Raw genomic sequence first — 22,859 nt, 5'->3', positions numbered from 1 at the left:
GTGTGGGACCCATTATTTTATTTATTTATTTATTATTTTAAATAGATTCAGAATTAAGGCCTCTCTTTTGAGCCGCACATCGTGGTGGGGGTGAGGGTGAGAGATAGGACTACATCACCTGCATGTGACGGAAACATTCTCTTGACCAACTTATATTTGAAGTTTTGGAAAACTTCCTCGAAACAACAACGAGACCTGGTAGAAAATAAATTTGGAGCTCAGCCTTGAAATTTGACTAGTTTACGCATATCCCTCATGGCTCAGCCCTATGCCTTCTTCCTATTCCATTTTCGACTCTCTGACTCCGACTGACAAAGAAAAAAACCAAAAACCCTAACCCTAATCCCTAATTTTCTTTTCCCATCTCTTTCCCTTTTTAATTTATTTCTCGATTTCTCTTTAAGGGTAAATTGCGTAATTTTGAATTTGGATGGGCCGTGATTCGGCAACTTCGTTAGCTCCTGGTTTCCGATTTCATCCGACGGATGAAGAACTCGTTCGGTATTATCTCAAGCGTAAGGTCTCCGGCAGACCTCTCCGGTTCGATCACATATCCGTCGTCGATGTCTACAAATCCGAGCCCTGGGATCTGCCTGGTGGGTTTTCTTTCTCTTCTTTGAATAAATGAATTTTACTACCTTCATATATGTGCATTTCTTTTTTTTTTTTTTTTTTTTTTTTGGAATAAAGATCGTAGCTTTTTTTTTTTTTTTTTTTTTGGGTTGTGGATTTTAGGTCAGTCGAAGTTGAAGACCAGGGACTTGGAGTGGTACTTTTTCAGTGTCTTGGATAAGAAATATGGTAATGGGTCAAGGACCAATCGGGCAACCGAGAAAGGATACTGGAAGACCACTGGGAAGGACCGCCCGATCAGCTATAATTCGCGGAATGTTGGAATGAAGAAGACCCTCGTTTACCATAGTGGGAGGGCCCCTAAAGGCGCTCGGAGCAACTGGGTTATGCACGAGTACCGACTTGTTGATGAAGAATTAGAAAAAGCTGGAATTGCTCAGGTTAGGATTTTGGTTGGTGTTTGTTTGTAATTATGGAGGTTTGAAATCTTAGTCTAATTTGAATGACTGATTGGTTTTTTTATTTTTATTTTTTACCTTTTTTTTGTGGCTTTGGATGGAGTAGGATGCGTATGTTCTTTGTAGGATATTCCAGAAGAGCGGTACAGGACCTAAGAATGGGGAGCAGTACGGTGCACCATTCATCGAGGAGGAATGGGAAGATGACGAGTTGACTTGGGTACCAGGTGAAGAGGCACCAATCGATGAAGTGCAAGTTAGCAATGGTGAATATGTTGAACCGAATATGGTGGATCAGGTTTGTGGGTTTTTTTTTTTTTTTTTTTTCGGGGGGATTCTTTCTATGTTCATAAGTAGTTTTTTTGTTTTGTTAACAGTTGTTTGTAGCGTACTCATAAATACGTAGGAAAGCCTTGTAAAAGCTACAAGGACACTCTAAATCGTTACATCGTCTGGGGTTTAAAACGACTGGGAAGAACATGCATAAATGTCATCCAAATCTAGTGAAATATGATTATTATAATTGCTAACTTTTATAGCTGAAATTTTAAAATGCCTCTGCACATTGGTTCATGCAATTCTTTTTGTTATACTTATTGATGGGAGTACAAATTCTGAAGGAAGAGTGCCTGCTTTACTGATACATGTTCAAAGATAAGCAGTGTTGGAAAAATTATGCTTATAAAAGCATAGAAATTTCATAAATTTCTGTAAAAGCTTTTTAACTTCTATCTTTTGGGCAAAATACTTTGTGAGTACAAATTCTATCAGTGGTAAATATATATATCAGCTTCTAGAATTTGATTTCTTTTTTGCTGGTTTATAAATTGGAGCTATTTATTTTATCTTTTGGATAATGGTTAAATTATTATGTATGGCAGGACCTTGTATTTTATAACCTAGAAATTTGCATGAATTTATGTACAAGATAAGTAACCATCACACTGAATTCCCATGCTTCTTTGTTCTTTTCCAAAATGCGACCCCCCAAAAACAAAAAAAAAAAAAAAAAATTGTAAAATATATTTCAGCTGCTAGGTATAGTTTCTTGGTTTTGGTGGTTATGAATGAAGGTTAAATGGTTTCATTCAAAATTCTTCTGACTAGAAACTCGTTATGTTCAATATGTTACAATGTGCATTAGATATTGATTATTTATTTCTAATGAAAGATAACAATCTCAGAGTGGTTAGTCAGATATTGTGTAATACACCAAATTTGAAGTTAAATGAAATCTAATATGTTGAAATTAAATGTCGATAAACCTATTAACTCCATTTGTTTATCTGTTCTGTTGTGTCTGGTATAGTTTCTTGGTTTTGGTGGTTACAAATGAAGGATAAATGGTTTTATTCAAAATTCTTCTGACAAGAAAGTGGTTATGTTCAATATATCATAATGTGATTCAAATATTGATTATATCTAATGGAAGCTAATCGTAATCCTAGAGTGGTTGGTCAGATAGTGTAAAAAACATACTTTGAAGCTAAATTTGTACAGATATTATTTTGAAATTAAATGTTAATGAACCAGTTAACCCCGTTTATTTATGTGTTCCGTTGTGTCTGGAGAAGTGAAACAAATTTTGTGGCAGGTTAGCATCAGCTTCAGCTGCATGTAACATATTTTGGGCTAAGATGAAGCCAGAATGCCAAATCACACAATAGATTGGTTTGGTGACCTTTGGTTCTTTTCAAGCTAAGCTTAGAAAGCCTTCTAGTATTATCGTCTTCTTTTCATGAATTGAACAACGATGTTATATTCCGCATGTGTTGCATTATTTATTTAACTCTTCTTGCATGTGCCCATACATACTCCAATTATGCTTATTCTGTCATGAAAAGGTTTTCGCCTGTGGAACAAAGTAATAGTTAAATCCTGCATGGAGTTTCAGTGTGTATATTAGTATAGGTTTTGCAATTTGCTTGTATTTTACTCTTTAGAGGGAAATTTAAATTGTTAAAGGTTTAAGTTATACTATGTATATGACTCGGGAGTGATCATAATGTCTTTTGGTGTTATTATTTAGTACATTTCCTTAACTAGCTAAGCTTTCATACATTTGGTTCTGGAATTGCAGCTAAGTTCTTATTTTGTATCTGTGTTTAGATGATGTTTCCTAATTTTTTCTCTGTTATGGTCCTAAGTTTGAAAAAGTTGAAATTATATTGACATTCGTACAAGTTGAATATTTATGTGAATCTAGAATTTTAGACGTTACTATAATATGCAGTTTCTGATCTGTATACCTGTTTCATCTTTTGTAAGAGATGTTAACTTATAATGATTAATCATATAATTTTGGACTTGATTTCTGTTATTTTGTATGTAATCACAATTTTGGACAACTACACTTGACCCACCTGTTTGATCTCATGGAAATCTTTTTCCCCTTTTTTTTATTTATTATTATTATATATATATATATGCATCATGGACAAGATTTGTATGATATACCCTCTGGTATACTCTACTTGTCGGTTCCCATTTCTCTTTCATACCATGTTACCAGTATTTGGCGGTTGTACCAACAGTGCCAGTGTGGACATGAATTACTGGTACTAGATATGTTTGATATGCTTGGAGATTCATTCGGCATGACCTAACCTACAGCAACCAATTACTTTACACATCATGCATGTTATTTTGACTTAGAATTTTAACTTTTGAGGTACTGTATCAATGCTTGCAGGACCTTAGTTTGATGGATTAAAAGGTTGAGATATCGTTTGTGTAAAAAATAGGTTTCATATATGCTGATGGTACTTTGTATATTTGCTACAATTTAAGAGTTTCTTCTTTCTTGTTCTTGATCATGTTTGTCTTATGCTCTTCTTGCAATTTTGCTTGTTTTTTGTTTTCAGTTTTATCCTCATTGTCAGGTGTCTGCTTTAGTAATGATATAAGTTACATAGTGCGGGAGTCATGCACCAGCACCTCTTATCTTATCTCTGCTATTCTATGTTTATTTTTCTCAATTAATTCATCATGTGTGGTTCTCTCATTTTAAAAATATTTCTGCCTTCAGAATCTTGATGCTGGCATTCCTTCAGAGAATGCTCCTGTTCCTTTGAACTTCTATTATGCGGATACAAGCAACAATGTTGAACATTCAGGGGACTTCGTTCAAGATGATGTTAAGCCCATTATAGGCACTGGTGAAACTTCTCAGGTTGGTGGTGAACAGGTATTCTTTGACTTACCACAACAATATGGAATGGGTGCAGAACCAGTCAAAGATGAATATCCTGTTGATATCAATTACTCAAATAATGAACCATACCTAGATGCTTCTGAGGCTCCTTCATTTGGTGATGATTTCTACATAGAAACAAATGACCTTACAAAACCCATTGACCCTGAAGATTTTGACATGCTTGATGAGTACCTTACATTCTTTGATGTGGATGATGACAACACTCAGTATTTGACTATTGATTCTTCTGCCAATGTGGGGATTGAAAATAATGTTTCTGAATCAGATCCTAATGGCCAGAAGGTACAAATTAAGTTTCAAAATTGTATTCCACTTTTTAGTAGGTGCTTTTCTATGGTAACTCTTATTTAACTTGTCCTTCTGGAACAGCTTGTAAATGGAGAAACTGAGTTTTTGGCCTCGGGAAGCCAACGTCTGCTAGAAGCAAATGATAGTAGTGAGGCTTCTTCTTCGAAGCAAAAGCCTGAGGCAACGGAGTTTGAACCAGGTAAGATTATATTTTGTTTGAATAAAAGGAATGTTAAATGTTTGAAACTGATAAGTAATATTATAGAGTATTTTATCCCTCATTGCATGAGTCTTGTTTGCCCCGGCTTCTGATCTGAGATTATCACTTTGCAACTTATGTTGCAGATATGAAGAGTTCATTCATCAAAAGGGCCAGTCACATGTTGGGCAGCATCCCTGCTCCTCCCGCATTTGCTTCAGAGTTCCCTACAAAGGAGGCAGCTCTACAGCTGAATTCTGCTGCACAATCGTCTAGTTCGGTTCACATGATCAGAATAAGAAACATGACTTTGGACGGCAGTGGGATGGACTTGTCTTTTGGCAAGAACGAGGATGTTAACCTCGTCTTATCTTTTGGCGTGTCACATGCTGATGCTAATTCCATCACACTGGTACCTGTGGCTCGCTTGCTTTATGGAAAGACAGGATCAACATTTACAAGGGGCTGTTTCTTCTTTTTGTTCATTTGGGTCCTAATTCTTTCTGTGAGTTTCAAAATTGGAAGCCATTTCTATACCAAGTAGCTCAACGTCAGTAAGGCATTGATAGGAAACACACACCCCACGCTGTATTATCAGGGGTAGTTGGTAGTAAATTCGCTGTATAACCTGTTCTGGATATTGCAGATTCAATATTTTATTTTATTTGTACTAACTGCTGTATTGATGACCTCCACAGATATTTGCATTCGGTGTGTGTTATTTATTTTTAAGTTAGACTGAATGCCTGATTGGGACTGTCTTTTGAACCTTTATATTATCTCAAAATGTAATGGAATATACATACGACAAGTATAAACATAGTTCTTATGCTGTAGACATGGAAGTCTTCCACCGTCTGAATTTTGTCTTTTTGAGGTATATTTTCTCCATTTACTCTAGTTTCTTGATTTGTCGAGTTATAAATTACTTGTGATTTTGTTCTCTTGTGTTTGTAAAATATGGGTAAACTGCACAAGGAAATTGATACGGTATTTGATATGAGCTGCGTTCATGGAGGGTTGCCACAAGCTTTGTTCATCAAAGCAAACTTCTGGAATTGTTCCTTCCCAGGGTGTGGTATTGTTTCGCGTAACGGTTATGAGGGTTGTATGTTTGAGGTTAGATTGGATCAGGTTCGATCATTTGCTATATGAAAACAAGAAAAGCAGGGAAAATAGAAGAAATTCACCTCCATAGCGTCCAAATCTGAAATCAAAACCAAATTATCTAATGATTGCCAGTGCATTTATGCTTTTGGATATGAATCAGTATCTACAGGAAGTTTGGTCAGAGAATTTTTACCCTTTTATTTTCTAGTTATGGTTTTCAGAGACTTTTATCTCCTTGAATTTTATTAGTTTCTATGAAAATAAACTTTGGATAAAGTATTTAATCAGACTTCAATTATGCCTTTTGGTTATGTTAATATTTGCAATTAACCAGGGGGAATGCTATAATTTTTGTTTGACATAATCTTTTGTTTGGTTTTATTTGACTATCATTTGGTTTTGTTTGATGTAATTTTTTATTCTATCTTTACTTTTTTAAAAGAGTTTTCTAAAAAGTTATGTGTCATTCGTTATTGTTAGTAATGTTTTTAAAAATTATCCAAATGCTTTTAAATGCAACATTTAAGCTTCAAAAATTAAAAATAATTTTTGACATAACTTTTGATTCTATTTTTATTATTTTAAAAAACCGCTATCTAAAAAACTATATTTTATTAATTTTAACATAACTTTTGATTATAAGTGATTTTTAAAAGCTAAAACATTGTTGAAAATAGTCCAAATGATTGCAGATATAGCTTTTAAGCGGATTTAATTTCAAAAGCAATGCCAAACAGCTTCTCAAAGCAGCTAAGGGCATTGTGCATTGTGCATTGTAATTGTTGCCTTTGCTACTACTAGTAAACAAAACAATGATTCCATTTTTGTTTTCCAAGCATAATTGTTGAAATTTCATTCGAGAAACCAATTCCTGTGATCTACTCTGTCGATTGATATTTGTCACAAAGACTGGAATTTTTTGTTATTTCCATTAATTAAAGTCTCTTTAATATTATTTATTACCCAAAAAAAAAAAAGAAAGAGAAAAAGAAAAGGAAAAGTCTCCTTAATATTAGTTACAAGGAGCATATTTTAGTCATCAGCTTCAAAAGAATGGTGTGCACGCTCGCACAAGTACACACCAAAAACGCGCAAGTACACACCAAGAAAAAAAAAAAAAAGGGAAAGGGGTTTAGTTTTGAAAAACTAAAATATTTACTCTTAAAAACATTTTAATTAGTGAACATATTTTTCTCAAAAACATTTATTTTTATTATTACGTACTATTTTTTTTTGAAGGGCAATAGCCACACTAGCAAAAAAAAAAAAAAAAAAAAAGGGCATTGGCCAATTGTTTTCCTTTTGAAGAGAAATTCAAATTCAAAATTTTTGCCCGTTAAATCTTCGGTTTGCTATTTTACATTTGCAACGGTAATAAAATTTCAAATAAAGTACCCAGAGACTTCTGGCTAAATTTTGAAATTTCAAAATGAAGCGTCTCTGTGTGTGTGTGTGTGTGTGTAAGAGCTCTGTTTAATTGTTTTTTTTTTTACTTCGATAAAATCGCTTTCTCTGCTTCATGTCGGCGTATGCGAAATATTGGATCTTCGTCTATTACTACTTCAAGGTTTGAGATCGATCACTTTTTGTTGTTTATTTTCAGCATCATTTCATTATTATCATCTCCTTATTCTTTTTCGTTGTTACTGTTTCTCTAAGCTTTAGTTGATGAACTTGGTTACATGTCAAATATTGTAATATGCTTCTGTGATTTTGACCCGATGATAATTCGCTGTAAACAAACATATATGTATATGTATAATATATGTCTTTAATCTTCATTTTTTCTGATGTGATTTTGTCTGTGAAAACAATAAAAAAGGAAAAAAAAAAAAACTTTTGGTTCTGATCTTCATTCTGTAAATTTTGGGTGCGGACTCATTTTCTTACCCCTTTCAATTTTTATTTTTCTTTTAAGAAATTGTAAATGAACTTGGTAACATTTCAGATATTATAATATGTTTATGTGATTTTGACCTGATGATATTTCGCTGTAAACAAACATATATGTATATGTATATATATGTCTGTAATTTTCATTATTCTGATGTGATTTTTCTGTGAAAACAATAAAAAACAAAAAAAAAAAAAAATTTTGGTTTTGATCTTCATTCTGTAAATTTTGGGTGTGGATTCATTTTCTTACACTTTCAATTTTTATTTTTTTTTATTTTTTTAAATTGCAAGTAATTTTGGGTGTGGAAGATCCGTGTGTTTAACAGATGGATATGTTTAGCAAATACAGTTATGATGTATATGTAAAAATTATCTTCAAAATGTTCAACGAAAATTAAAGCTTTCTTTAATAATAATCTTAATATTTAAATTTACTACAGTATTGTGCTGAAAAAGTTATTTTTCTAGTGTCTAGTGGTGAATCAATCTCCATAGCCATAATGAATGGCTGTTAACATACTGTAAAGCGTCTCTTTACTGTCTGATATATATATATATATATATAATGTTCTTCAAAACCAGGTTCAGAAAAGCTAATTATCTGAGAACACCAACAAAGTTGTTTGCAGTAGGAAGAAACCTCAGCCAGTGATTTACATCGCTGCTATTTTAATTTGGTCAAGTACATAATTATTGATAGTTTGGCATTTTCTTTATTTCTTTTTAAAGGCCAATATTGCGTATGAGCTAGGTGGATATGAGAATTGTAGACTTTTGAGATGAGAGGGAAGAAATTCTCATACTAATCTGAAAAAGAATTACAAGTCTATTTAACATAGATGTGGCTGGCATTCCAGTCCATAAAACTAGGAAAGTAATCCCCGCAAATCAGGGAAATTAAATTCCAAAGAATTAGTTAATGGACTGATCCTATTTATTAGGAGATAAACTAAATACTGATCCTATTTATTAGGAGATAAACTAAATAAGTAAATATCCTAAAATAATGTAAATCTTCCTAATTAATTAAATAAGAACCTTCCTAATTGATTAAATAAAAATCTGCTCCTTTCTACACTCCCCCTCAAGCTGGGTTGTATATGTTATACAATCCCAGCTTGGAACTGAATTCTTCAAAACTGGTCCTTGGAAGTGCTTTGGTGAGGATATCTGCTGTCTGCAGTCTTGTAGGAATGTAGGTCAATTGAACTATCCCATTGTTGACCTTCTCGGAGATAAAATGTCTATCTATCTCAATGTGTTTCGTCCTGTCATGATGAACAGGATTTTTGGCAATACTGATAGCAGCTTGACTGTCTGAAAGCATTCTTGTGGTATTTTTAGTGATAGCTCCAAGTTCGCTAAGTAATCTTTGAAGCCACATTCCCTCACATTTACCTAGAGCAAGTGCACGATATTCTGACTCAGCACTGCTTCTAGAAACCACTGATTGTTTCTTGCTTCTCCATGTCACTAGATTTCCCCACACATATGAACAATAGCCAGTTGTAGATCTTCTATCAATTAATTCTCCAGCCCAGCTTGCATCTGTGTAGATCTCTATTTCTCAGTTTTTGCATTTTTTAAATAACAATCCATGCCCTGGTGTCATCTTCAAGTACCTCAAAATCCGATACACAGCTTGTAGATGATCTTCTGTTGGATTGTTCATGTGTTGACTTGCCACACTAACTGAGAATGCAATGTCTGGTCTGGTATGTGAGAGGTATATCAATTTTCCCACTAATCTTTGATATCTTCCTTTGTCCACTGGAGTACTCTTTTCACTTGTCTTCATCTTCTTATTGGGATCCATAGGGGTATCAATTGGTTTACATCCAAGCATGCCCGTTTCATTGAGTAAATCTAGAATGTACTTCCTTTGAGAGATAACAATCCCTTCTTTAGATCGAGCAATCTCCATCCCTAGGAAATATCTAAGAGGGCCAAGATCCTTAATTTCAAACTCGACAGCCAGCAGTTTCTTCAACTTGATAATCTCCTCTTCATAGTCTCCAGTTAGGATAATGTCATCAACATACACAATTAGGATAGCAATCTTCTTCTCAGATGAGAATTTCACAAATAATGTATGATCAGCTTGACATTGTTTATATCCTTGTGAAACTACTGTTTTGGCAAACCTATCAAACCAAGCACGAGGTGACTGCTTTAAACCGTAAAGTGCTTTCTTGAGTTTACATACCATTCGACTGTTGGAGGAATTCTTTAATCCTGGTGGTACTTCCATGTATACTTCTTCTTCTAGATTGCCATTTAGGAATGCATTCTTGACATCAAGTTGGTGTAGTGGCCAGTCTTGATTCACTGCAAGGGAGAGTAGAACTCGGACTGTATTAAGCTTGGCAACAGGTGCAAACGTCTCTTGATAATCAATACCGTAAGACTGCGTGAAGCCCTTAGCTACCAAACGGGCTTTGTACCTTTCAATGCTGCCATCTGCCTTATACTTAACTGTGAATATCCACTTGCACCGTGGGTTTCTTCCCATGAGGAAGCTCTGAAAGTATCCAAGTACCATTGCTTTCTAATGCCCTTAGTTCTTCTTCCACTGCCTGCTTCCATGCTGGAATTCTTAGAGCTTCTTGAATAGAGTTTGGAACTTGTGTATGATCAAGAGTAGAAACAAATGCACTATAGGGAGGTAGTAGCTTCTCATAAGTAACATAGTTTCCAATGGGATGTTTTGTGCATGATCGAACACCTTTCCTTAGAGCAATAGGTAAGTCAGAATTATCAACAATAGGACTAGTGACCTCATGATTTAATGGATCCATACCTGTGCAAATTTCTGAAGCAAGAGGAACCGGTGCCAGTTCTTGACCTTGCCTAATTTGTGTAGTGTGCTCCATATGCTCAATAGGTTTCCTCCTCTTTCTAACATATACTTGAAGTTCCTGCTCATTGTTGGTCTCTGGTAACTGTGGAATAGGTTCGGGCTGGTCTGGTTGGGCAGGTTCGATAGATTCAGGTAGGGCTATTTGAGTGTTTTGAGGTTTAGGTAAATTCATGGAAGACTCGAATTGTTTTGATGAGGATGAGAATGGGGTTATTGGTGATTTTTGAGGATGATGAAAGTGAGAAAATTGAGAGTGAGTGTCTTGTAGAATGTTCCAAAACTGATAATGCTCCCCCTGAATTTCAGATTTGGAAAAGTAGGACTGGTGCTCAAAGAAAGTGACATCCATGGAGATATATATTTTCCTAGTAAAAGGTGAGTAGCACTTATATCCTTTTTGATGGGATGAGTAACCTAAAAAGATACACTTGAGTGATTTTGGATTAAGTTTGGTTCGATTATGTTGATGAATATGAACAAAAGCTGAACACCCAAAGACTTTAAGTGGAAGATCTGAAGTAAATGATTTAAAGTGAGGAAAGGATTGTATAAGAACCTGACGAGGATTTTGAAATTTTAGAACTCGGCTTGGCATTCTGTTGATGAGATAGGTGGCTGTTAAGATAGCTTCCCCCCAAAAATATTTAGGAACATTGTTGGAGAACATGATTGATCGAGCCACTTCAAGTAGGTGTCTATTTTTCCTCTCTGCCACTCCGTTTTGTTGAGGGGTATCTACACATGAGCTCAAGTGTATAATGCCTTGTTCTAAGAAATAGGAACCAAGAATAGAATTGAAGTACTCTCTGGCATTATTAGTTTTTAGGATCTGAATTTTGCTTTTGAATTGAGTGTTAATCATTGAGTGAAAAGATCTGAAGATTGCCCCTGTTTCTGATTTTTCTTTCATGAGAAAGGTCCATGTGATTCTAGTGTGATCATCAATGAAAGTCACAAACCAACGAGTTCCATTTATGTTTTTAACTCTTGAGGGTCCCCAAATGTCACTGTGGATCATAGAAAATGGATATAAAGGTGCATATTGAATGGTTGGATAGACATGTCTAGTGTGTTTAGCAAGTTGGCAGATTTCACAATGATAAAAATTTGAACTTTTATTACGAAACAAGTGAGGGAACATCTTTTCAAGATACACAAAGTTTGGATGACCAAAGCGAAAATGCCATAGCATAACTTTATTTTCATCTGAAAGTGACACAGAATCAAAAATAGATTGAGAGACACAATTGGTAGAAGGAACTTTTTGATGAAGTGAAGTACTTTCTTTGAGCAAATAGAGTCCACCACACAACTCAGCACTGCCAATCACCTTCCCCGAATCCACTGCCTAAAATTCACACAAATTTGGATTGAATTTAATAACACAATTTAAATCACGAGTAAGCTTGCTTATGGAAATCAAATTACACTCCAAGTTTGGCACATAAAGAACAGAAGAGAGAAGCAAATCTTCTGTCAATTGTATTGTTCCTGTTCCAGCCACTTTAGAGAGTGAACCATCTGCTATTCTTACTGTAGAAACACCATAAGTTGGCTTATAGTGCTGAAAAATACTAATATCACCTGTCATGTGATCGGAGGCTCTCGAATCGACTATCCAAGGCTTTGATTTTGTCACGTTTGTAGTGTAGGCAAAGGAGAGAGTACCTTGGTGAGCTAACATACTAGCATGCTGCTGTGAAGTTGTTGGAGTCGATTGAGAGGAATTAGAAATCTGGCCAAATACCTTCTGCAATGCATCAAGTTGCTCCTTGGTAAAGGGGCTGGTTTCGGCATTGTTGATATCATCTGATGTTGTAGCAGCATGAGCGCGGCTCTCACGATCATTCCGTACGCGATTAGGCTCCCAATCTGCTGGTTTTCCATGTATTTTCCAACATGTTTTCTTCGTGTGCCCTGGTCTCCTGCAATGTTCGCACCACGACCTTCCCTTTTTCAGTTTGTTATCTTGAGAAGAAGTATGTGTGTAGAGGGCTGAGCCTTCCAAGGTTGGAGCAGTGCTGTTACTTATCATCATTAGTTTCCTTCGGCTCTCCTCCCGTCGAACTTCTGAAAACGCTTCTCGAAGTGTAGGCAGGGGTTTAATTCCCATAATTCTCCCCCTTACCTCGTCAAGGTCTTTGTTGAGACCAAGAAGAAACTTGAATGTTCTCTTTTGTTCAACAATTTTCCTGTACAATGCAGCGTCATCAGGACATTTCCAGGAATACATCTCAAACATATCAAGATGCTGCCAGTATCGTGTGAGGATATTAAAATATTGAGTGACATTTAAATCCTCTTGCCGAAGGTCATGGAGTCTGGTTTCAATTTCAAACAACTCTGAAGTATTTTCTGAACTAGAGTAGGTTTCACGGGCTGCTTCCCAGATCTCGTTGGCTGTCTTGTAAAGCAGAAAATTTTCTCCTACTTCGGTGGTCATAAAATTGATTAACCACGACATAACCATGTGGTTTTCTGTTTTCCAGGTCCGATACTTAGGATCTGATTTTTCTGGAATGGAGATCTCGCCTGTGAGATATTCATCCTTCCCTTTGCCACAAACATACATGAGAATGGATTGTGACCATTGAAGAAAATTATGGCCATTAAGTCTGTGATTTGTGATAATAAAGGATGAATTTTCTTGAATGTTGGCTGAAGGAATTTGCTCGGATTTAGTCATGGTAGTGAGAAGCTAGCAACAAAAGAAATTAGGGCTCTGATACCATGTAGACTTTTGAGATGAGAGGGAAGAAATTCTCATACTAATCTGAAAAAGAATTACAAGTCTATTTAACATAGATGTGGCTGGCATTCCAGTCCACAAAACTAGGAAAGTAATCCCTGCAAATCAGGGAAATTAAATTCCAAAGAATTAGTTAATGGACTGATCCTATTTATTAGGAGATAAACTAAATATTGATCCTATTTATTAGGAGATAAACTAAACAAGTAAATATCCTAAAATAATGTAAATCTTCCTAATTAATTAAATAAGAACCTTCCTAATTGATTAAATAAAAATATGCTCCTTTCTACAAGAATAAGTACTAGTCAGGTGGAAATATAAGTGCTAAATGGTTTGCTGACAAGCTGTTTTAGTTAGACCTTAAATCAAGCTCATACTTAAGGGTAGTAAACATAGATCTATGTTAATTCTCTTGCAAAATTGTACAATATGTAAACATAAATGGCTTCAGTGTGATATTTGTTCATATATACTAATTGATACTAGCAATTGGTGGAAAACATTTATTTTTGACTGTTTTCCACTGTTTTTGATGAATATTTGCAGTTGTAGTTGTTGTGTACAGAGCTGACAGCTTGAAAGAAGATAACATTCTAAAGTTCAAGAATTACTGGTGATTTCTTTCCTTTTTTCACTTCCAATTACGATGATAATGCATGTTAACACTGTTCCAAGCACTACTGTTCCTAAAACTTACACTTTTTAAGGAAAGACGTGTCCATATTAACAAAAATGTAGATGGTATAAATTTTACTAAATTGTCAGTAAAAATATCGATTTGCAAACATAGAATAGAATGTGATTAACCTCCCAACTTGTATTTGTAGAAGATTGGCCTAGCACATTGTGATCTATTGTATTTTGAGTTCTATGTTTTTGTATTCATTGTATTGTTTGTTGTTCTTCATAGATGCCTTTTGACTCTTTGCACTTTGTGTTTTGAGTTTTTTGTATTGTGCATTTGCATCATCCAAGCTGTGCTTTGTGTAAAGTTTTCTGCTTACTTTATTCATATTGCTAGACTTTAGTGTATATTGAGTTCTCTATATTGTTTTTAGTATAAGTTCTCGTTTTTCCCCCTCTCTTCTTTGCTTCTTAAGGACCCTTGTTTATTTTGTGGTTTGGTTTCTTTGACCCTTTTTTATTTTCCTTTTTCCCCCTCTCTTCATTGCTTCTTATTTTTTTCTTTTTAATTTCTATCTTAATTGTTGTTTTTTGGGTTCTACGTGTGTATGTGTCTGTTCATTGTACTATCTTTAGTTCCTTTTGTGGTTTGATTTTTTGGTTGATTTTTCTTGTGATTCTTTCATAGTGGTTTATCAATTGTGTACAGCTTTTGTTCTAGTTTTTTCGTTTTTTCTTTTTTTCTCTTCCATTTTTTTTAAAACTTTTGTATTTTGATTTCTATGTGTGCATGCATATTCATTCTATTATTCACCTTTTTGACTCTTTGCATTGTTTTGGTTTTATAGAATGCATTTTGTTGTGTTTTTGAGGCACTTGTTTTTGCACTTGTTTTGGTTTCCTTTGATTCTTTGATATTGGTTTATGACCTGTCTATAACTTGTTGCATTTTGGGCTGTGTGGTTTCCTTTGATTCATTGTATTGTTTATGTTTGTTGTTGGTTGTTGTTTATGAATGCATTTTTGACTCTGTGTTGTTTTAGTTTATGAACCATGTGAAGTTTTTGTTTTAAAATGTTGCACATTCATTGTAGTGTTTGTGTGTGCATGTGTGTGTGTTCTATGTGTGCACGTTTATTGTACTCTCTGTATTTTGGGCTCAATATATGCACATTCATTGTATTGTTTGTGGTTGTTGTTCTTAATGGATGCGCTTTTTTTACTCTTTGAGTTGTGCTTTGATGTTTTTACGTAGTGTGCATTTATTAAGTATTCTTCAGTTGTTGTTTGCCCTTTGATTCTTTGATCAAAGATGTGTTGGTTGTTGTTGTTGGGTTTTTCTTCTTCTTCTTCTTTTTTGTTTGTTCTATGTGTGCATGTAAGTATTGTTTGTATTTTGGGTTCAATATGTGCACATTCATTGTATTGTGTTTGTTATTCTTTATGGATGCCTTTTTACTCCTTGAGCTGTGTTTGCTATTCTTTATGGATGCCTTTTTTCACTCTTTGAGCTGTGGTTTGATGTTTTTGTAGTGTGCTTTTATTGTATTGTGCGTGTTCTATATGTGCATGTTTATTGTATTGTTTGCCTTTTGGGCTCAATATGTGCACATTAATTGTATTGTTTGTGTTTGTTATTCTTCATGGATGGCCTTTTTTACTCTTTGAGCTATGTTTACTATTCTTTATGAATGCCTTTTTCACTTTTTGAGCTGTGTTTGCTATTCTTTATGGATGCCTTTTTTAATTCTTTGGGCTGTGGTGACATTTTTGTAGTGTTCATTTATTGTTTGTGTTTTATTATTCTTTATGGATGCCCTTTTTAAACTTTGAGCTGTGTTTTGTTAGTTTCATGCATTTTTTTTACTCTTTGAGCTATGGTTGGTTGTTTTCTAGTGTGCATTTATTGTATTGTTTGTGTTTTGAGTTCCGATATTGTTGTTTGCTCCTTTGATTCTTTGAGCTGTGTTTTACTTTTGCTTTTGCTTTAGGGTTTTTTTTTATTATTTTATTTATTATTATTTGTGTGTGTGTGTATTCTATGTGTGCACATATATTGTACTTTTGTTGTGTGCGTTTGTTATTCTTTATGGATGCCTTTTTTTACCATTTTAATATTTTTGTAGTTTGCATTTATTCAAGTATTCGTGAGTTCTATATTATTGTTTGCTCATTTGATTCTTTGATCAGCATGTGTAGCTTTTGGCTTCTTCTTTTTTTTTTTTTTTTTTTTTTTTTTTTTTAAGGGTGTGTGTGTGTGTGTTCTATGTGTGCACACTGGTGTTTTGAGTTTTATTCTTGTGGTCCTTGTTGCTTCCTTTTGGTTTTCTGATTTATATGAATGATTTATTGCTTTAGTTTTCTGATTTATATGAATGGTCTATGTTGAATTTTTTTCTTTTTTTTAAATTGTTGTATTTTGAGTTCTACATATATATATATTTTTTGAATTGTTGCAATTTGTGTGTTTTTTGTGTCTTTTTATAGCCTTTTTGATTGACTCTTTGAGTTTTTATTGTTTTGAATTTTTAGTAGTATGCGATTTGAATTTTATGGATCTACATTTTTTATTGATTTTATGAATGGCGCTTATTTTTTACTTCTCTGTTCTATGTTTTATATGTTATGTTCTGTGTTTTATATGTTATCCTTGCATTTTTTATATCGTTTTGGGCAATGCAAAGCTGATCGCTTAGTAGAGAATGAACATATTTGATATATTTGACAAGTAGATTTAGTAGATTGAATTCGCAAGTATATTTGATATATTCTTAATCATTTAAAAATCTGATAGTTCAGTAAGCCAGTTCTCACGCTGTTATTTAAAAATTTTATGGCTAACATCTTCTGTATCGACCAAGCCTTCTTTGCTTTTTTAAAGTGTTGTTAACATTGCATTTTTTTTGGTGTAGAATTCTTCTCCATCTATTTTCTGCTATTTTATTGACACATTTTGCATTTTAGGTGAATGTTTTTGTGGCAAAACTTCAGCATTGTTGTTCATTCGCCATATTATTCTAATTCCTACCATGGCATTGCAAATTTTTTTGGATCACGAATACCAAAAGTTTTCAAAGATAACCTTTTTGAGTCCATCCCATTTTTTGTATTAAAAATTTTATGCAGTCATAGCAATTCTTTATTATTATTATTTTTTTAATTTTAGTTTTGCTTTGAGTAAAAAATATTTTGTTATTATTTTTCTGCTTAAGGGGGAAAAAAGCTGGTCGCACATTGCTCCCAAGGCATTTCTAACGTCTCTGAAGATGTTTGCATTTTTTTTTTCTTTTGGATTTCTTTCACCAAAAAAAAAAAAAAAAAAAAAAAGAAGAAGATAATCTGTTGTTTCTATTAAACATCTTAATGGACATTCATTATATAGGTTTTCTATACCTTTCAACTCTGCTTTAATATTTCTTAAAATTAGTTTTCTTAATATCTTTACTTAGTAATTTAATTTTTAATTTTTAATTGATTTATACAACTTTTTTGGTAGTTTTGGGTGCACCAATTCGGGCCACTTAAAAATAAAAATAAAAAATAAAAAATAGCTCTTGGTCTGTTCGAGGCTTTGTCTAATGGGCCACGATTCAACATGAGCCCACGTCTAAGCTTCCTCGCTCCATCAAAAAGTACACGTCCATGTCAGTTGCTTACTCGACCATTCCGTATCTCTAGGTGGGCCTCCGACATGTCATAGATGTCCTCATATCAAACGAAGAAAGGCTGACAGTGGATATCTAGGCACCTGGAGACAAGAAAAGGCATAATAAAAGACAAAATGCTTCGGGGAGTTAAAAATAAGCGTAGAATGGAGATCCCTAAATAAACTTTTCGAACTGCTACTGAATCCATAGTATCACGAACTTGTTTGTTTACCCTTCCAGCCGTACGACCTTAGTTGCTATTCCAACCCTTTGTTACAACTAAGTAAGCCTTTTGCTCATAAGAAGTGAAAGCTAAGCAAAGAAGACTAGAGCACAAAAGAGATTTTGGGAGAATGAAAGTATATTGCTTAGACGAGAGCTTTATAAGTGAATGTGCGGAGGTGCGGATCTTGAACACATGACACTATCCTAGATTAGTTTCTAGATAATTCTCCTAGATATTTCTATGGACTATTCTAGAAAGCCATCTTACTACATAATCTTAGAATGTTCTTGAAAGGTGCATAAGTCCTAGATTGTTCTATAGTATTCTAGAACCTTTCAGAGGTCTTTTGAGTCATCGAGAACCTTCTAGCCTTCTCTTGAATCATCTATAACTTTCTAGAATTCTCTTAATTAAAAGCTTCTAGAATCTTCCGAACCCCTCTAAATTTGTCTTGAATTATCATGAATTCTCAAGAAGAGTCTTGAATATTCCGAATAAGCCTCAAGAATTCTTCCATTTTCATGCGAAACGTGACACTCTCTCCCACCTAATCTCGCGACGCCCTCGTCGCGTCTTCTTTCTTGAACCTTCAAATATGATCTTTAAATTGCCAAAGTGCATCAGCAGGTTCCCAACTTGCTTCGCTATCGGGTAGTTCATTCCATTTCACCAAGTACTCATGACTTGGATGGTTATCCCTTCCAAAAACTACTCGATCAGCTAAGATACTCTCCACATCCTTGTCATAAGTATTGTATACACCTATTGGTGCTTGCTTGGACTCCGCTCTTGTATGGTCTTCCTCATCCTTGTAGTATGGCTTTAAGTAACTTACATGGAAGCCTGGGTGAAGTTTGAGTATTGGAGGTAACTCTACCTTATAAGATACCTTGCCCACCTTCTTGATGATCGAAAATGGTCCTTCGTATCGGTGAACAAGGCCTTTATGTAGCCCTCGGGTAGACTTGTGTTGGGATGGAAGGATTTTGACGAACACCAAGTCTCCCACTGGATACTCCACATGCCTTCTTTTTGTGTCGGCCCACTTCTTCATTTTCTTGGTTGCTTTATGAAGGCATAACCTTGTTGAGTCCACTTTGCTCATGCTAAGTATTAGCAACCTTGAATGCGGCGGGACTCCTTCCTCCATATTTGGTAACAAGAGTTTGTGGCGTGAGTGGTTGTTGTCCCGTGGCTAGCTCAAACGGACTCCGATTGGTGAACTCGCTCATTTCCAGGTTGTAGGAGAATTGGGCAACATCTAGCAGCTTTGTCCAATCATGTTGATTGGCACTCACAAAATGTCGTAGATATAGCTCCAATAAAGCGTTAGCTCGCTCGGTTTGCCCATTAGTCTGTGGATGAAATCTCACGGTGAACCTTGAATCTCGATCACTTATAATTGATCTGGGTAATCCTTAATACTTCACCATGTGCTTGAAAAATAGTAATGCCGTCTCCTTAGCTGGATATTCCTTTGATACGGCAATGAATGTAGCATATTTGGAGAATTGATCAACCACCACAATAATAGTGCTACATCCTTCGGACTTAGGTAAGCCAATGATGAAGTCCATGGAGATGCTCTCCCATGGTCTCTCGGGCGTGGTAAAGGCTCAAATAAACCTGTGGGATGTCGTTGCTTCACCTTGTCTTGTTGACAAATAAGGCAAGTCTTCACATACATCTCTATGTCATCCCTCATTTGTGGCCAATAGTAGTTTGTCTCCAACAAAGCTCTTGTATGCTTTTGCCCCGGGTGGCCAGCCCATTTGGTGTCATAGCATTCCTTGATCAAGTTCTTTCTTATATTATCCCACCTTGGCACATAGATGCGACGTCCTTTCGTGTAGAGAAGGCCATTTTCAATCCAAAACCTAGTCTTGCCCTCCATGGCAAGTTGTAGAAGTTATTTGGCTATAGCATCATGATCCATGCCTTCCTTTATCAAGTTGAGCAGCTCCCCTTGGAATTTGGTTATCGATGCTAACTCGGCCTTCCTACTCAATGCGTCTGCAACCACGTTGGCCATACTGGGCTTGTATTTGAACTTGTAATCAAACTCGGCAAGAAAGTCTTGCCAACGAGCTTGTTGGGGCTTAACTTCTTTTGAGTTTCAAAGTAACTTGTGGCCACATTATCGGTCTTCACCACAAACTTAGACCCAAGCAAGTAGTACCTCCAAGTGCGCAAGCAATGGATGATGGCGGTCATCTCCTTCTCTTGGACCGTATACCTCCTTTTGGTATCATTGAGCTTGCGGCTTTCATATACAATCGAATGTCTCTTTTGCATCAAGACGCCTCCTATGGCAAAGACAGAAGCATCGGTATGCACCTCGTATGGCTTAGAGCAATCGGGCAATGCCAAAACAGGTTCCTTCATAATGGCCTCCTTCAAATTCTCAAAGGCTTGTTGGCATTGGATGGACCAACTCCATGTCTTGTTCTTCTTTAGTAGATCAGTGAGTGGTACGGCTAGGGTGGAATACCCCTTGATAAACCTCGTATAATAATTGACAAGGCCAAGAAAAGATCGTAGCTCACTCACCTTAGTTGGAGGAGGATCCCATTCTTGAATGGCTCTCACTTTGGATTCATCCATGTGTAGCTTGCCATCCTTGATCTTGTGGCCGAGAAAGTACACTTCATTGGTTGCAAATGAGCACTTCTCTTTCTTCACATAAAACTCTCATTACCCTTGAGAACCTTGAACACAATTCGCAAGTGGTGGATGTGCTCCTCAAGTGTCTTGCTATAGATGACAATGTCATCCAAGTAGACCACCACAAACTTATTCAAGTAAGGATGAAAGATCTTATTCATGAGGGTGCAAAATGTGGCGGGTGCATTGGTGAGACCAAAAGGCATAACGAGGAATTCATATGCTCCATATCATGTAACGCATGTAGTCTTTGGTTCATCACCCTTTGCAATTCTAACTTAATAGTATCCTGACCTTAAGTCAAGTTTAGTAAAGTACCTGGCTCCTCCAAGTTGATCAAATAAGTCGGCTATCAACGGTGTAAGGCATTTGTTCTTGATGGTGCCTTTGTTAAGTGCCCTATAGTCGATGCATAGCCTTAACGAACCATCGTGCTTCTTTTGGAACAAAACGGATGCTCCATAAGGTGCTTTCGACGGTTGAATGTAACCGGCATCCAAAAGCTCTTTAAGTTGTCCCCTTAGCTCCTCTAGCTCCAGGGGAGACATGCGATATGGTGCCATTGTGGGTGGTTTGGCACCGGATTCCAAGTCGATGCAATGATCCACCTCCCTCATTGGTGGAAGTCTTTTAAGTAGTTTAGGTGGCATGACATCTTTAAACTCTTCAAGGAAGGCTAATCTCCTTTGGTGGCTCCTTGGAAGTAACTTCTTTTTCCTTACGTAATGTCGCAAGAAATGCAGCATCTCCCTTCCTTATCCCTTTCTTGAGTTGTATGGAAGAGAGAGATGGTTGGAAGTTCTCGACTTGTGCAAGTTCTCGACTTGTGCATCGATCGTCGGAACCATGCAAGGTGTCACGTTCCGCATGAAAATGGAGGAATCCTTGAGGCTTATCCGGAATATTCAAAACTCTCCTTGAGAATTCATGATAATCCAAGAGAAATCTAGAGGGGTCCAGAACATTCTAGAAGCAAGTAAGAGAATTCTAGAAAGTTGTAGATGATTCAAGAGAAGGCTAGAAGGTTCTAGATGATTCAAGAGACCTCTGAAAGGTTCTAGAATACTATAGAACAAATAATCTAGGACTTATGTACATTTTTAGAACATTCTAGGATTATGTAGTAAAATGACTTTCTAGAATAATCCATCGAAATATCTAGGAGAATTATCTAGAAACTAATCTAGGATAGTGTCATGTGTATAAGATCTAGAATGTTGTATCCTCGTACTATGTGCCAAGTCCTCTATATAAGATCTAGAATGTTCTCATTCGTAAACAGAACGAAGAATCCACACATTCAATTATGAAACTCTCTTCTAAGCTATTACTTTCATTCTCCCAAACTCTCTTTTGTACTCTTTGCTTAGCTTTCACTTCTTGTGAGCAAAAGGCTTACTTAGTTGCAATAAATAGCAACTAAGGCCGCACGGTTTGAAGGGTAAACAAACAAGTTCGTGACAAATGGTATCAAAGCTTTGGTTAGACGAGGACAAATGGTATCAAAGCTAGCATCTAGAGCAACATGAAGACCCAATGCTGAAAGGAAAGGACGAGGGCAAGGGGGAAAAGAGACTAGCCCCAATGCTGGAAGGAAAGGACGAGGGCGTTCAAAGTCGAAGGAAGTTCTCACTGCCATGGAAACCAAGGTGGTCAAGATTGAGTTGCCCGTTGCCGACATGTTAGAGCGGCTTTATCGTGTGGAGCAAGGTGTGGAGGAGCTTGATGGTCGTGTGGGTGATGACCAAGTGGGGGAGCTTAGAGGTACCATGCAAAGCACCAACGAGGCCAACACCGAGGCATGGCATAATGAAAGCCAAGCTTTCCAAACAAAGGTAATTGAAACCTTGTTGCTCATGCAAGCTCAATTGGATGAGTTTAAGAAAAGCTTAGAGGAGACACGTGGGGTGGGGATTGGGCATTATGCAAGCAAGCTGCAACTAGGGGCACCATTTAGTCTCAACAAGTAGTCTCTACTTCAAGGGTGGATGTTCCCAAGCCCAAAGAGTTTAGTGGAAAAAGAGATGCTTTTCCACTAAAGGAGTTAGACAACTACATATGGCATATGGAGCGGTACTTTGAGGCCTTGGATTTTCAAGATTAGAAACAAAAGGTAAACACCGCAACCCTCTATCTTGCTAATCTTGCTGCAATATGGTGGCGTAAAAAGCATGAAGAAATAAAGAAAGGCACATGCGTAATCGATTCTTGGGAAGAATTAAAGAGTGAACTAAAGAAGCAATTCTATCCCGAGAATGTGGCAAATGATGCTAGAAAGCGCATGAAAGAGTATCTGGAGCAATTCTTCGAACTAATACTTCAAATTCCCAACATAAGTGAGAAGG

At 36.0% G+C, this 22,859-nt stretch overlaps 1 protein-coding gene across 1 annotated transcript; it reads left to right on the top strand.

The window, feature by feature from the left end:
• Window positions 1-176: 176 nt before the first annotated feature.
• Window positions 177-5,573, top strand: LOC107413259 (NAC domain-containing protein 78). The gene is made up of 6 exons (XM_048469707.2): window positions 177-596; window positions 736-1,013; window positions 1,138-1,329; window positions 4,060-4,530; window positions 4,618-4,735; window positions 4,882-5,573. Exons 1-6 carry the CDS (start codon window positions 431-433, stop codon window positions 5,277-5,279), a joined length of 1,623 nt encoding a protein of 540 aa, XP_048325664.2. The 5' UTR covers window positions 177-430; the 3' UTR covers window positions 5,280-5,573.
• Window positions 5,574-22,859: the final 17,286 nt, after the last annotated feature.

This window comes from Ziziphus jujuba, chromosome 8, assembly GCF_031755915.1.
Source record: "Ziziphus jujuba cultivar Dongzao chromosome 8, ASM3175591v1".
NCBI lineage: Eukaryota > Viridiplantae > Streptophyta > Magnoliopsida > Rosales > Rhamnaceae > Ziziphus > Ziziphus jujuba.
Note: the sequence above shows the minus strand (reverse complement) of the source record. Positions and strands in the feature narration are given on the sequence as shown.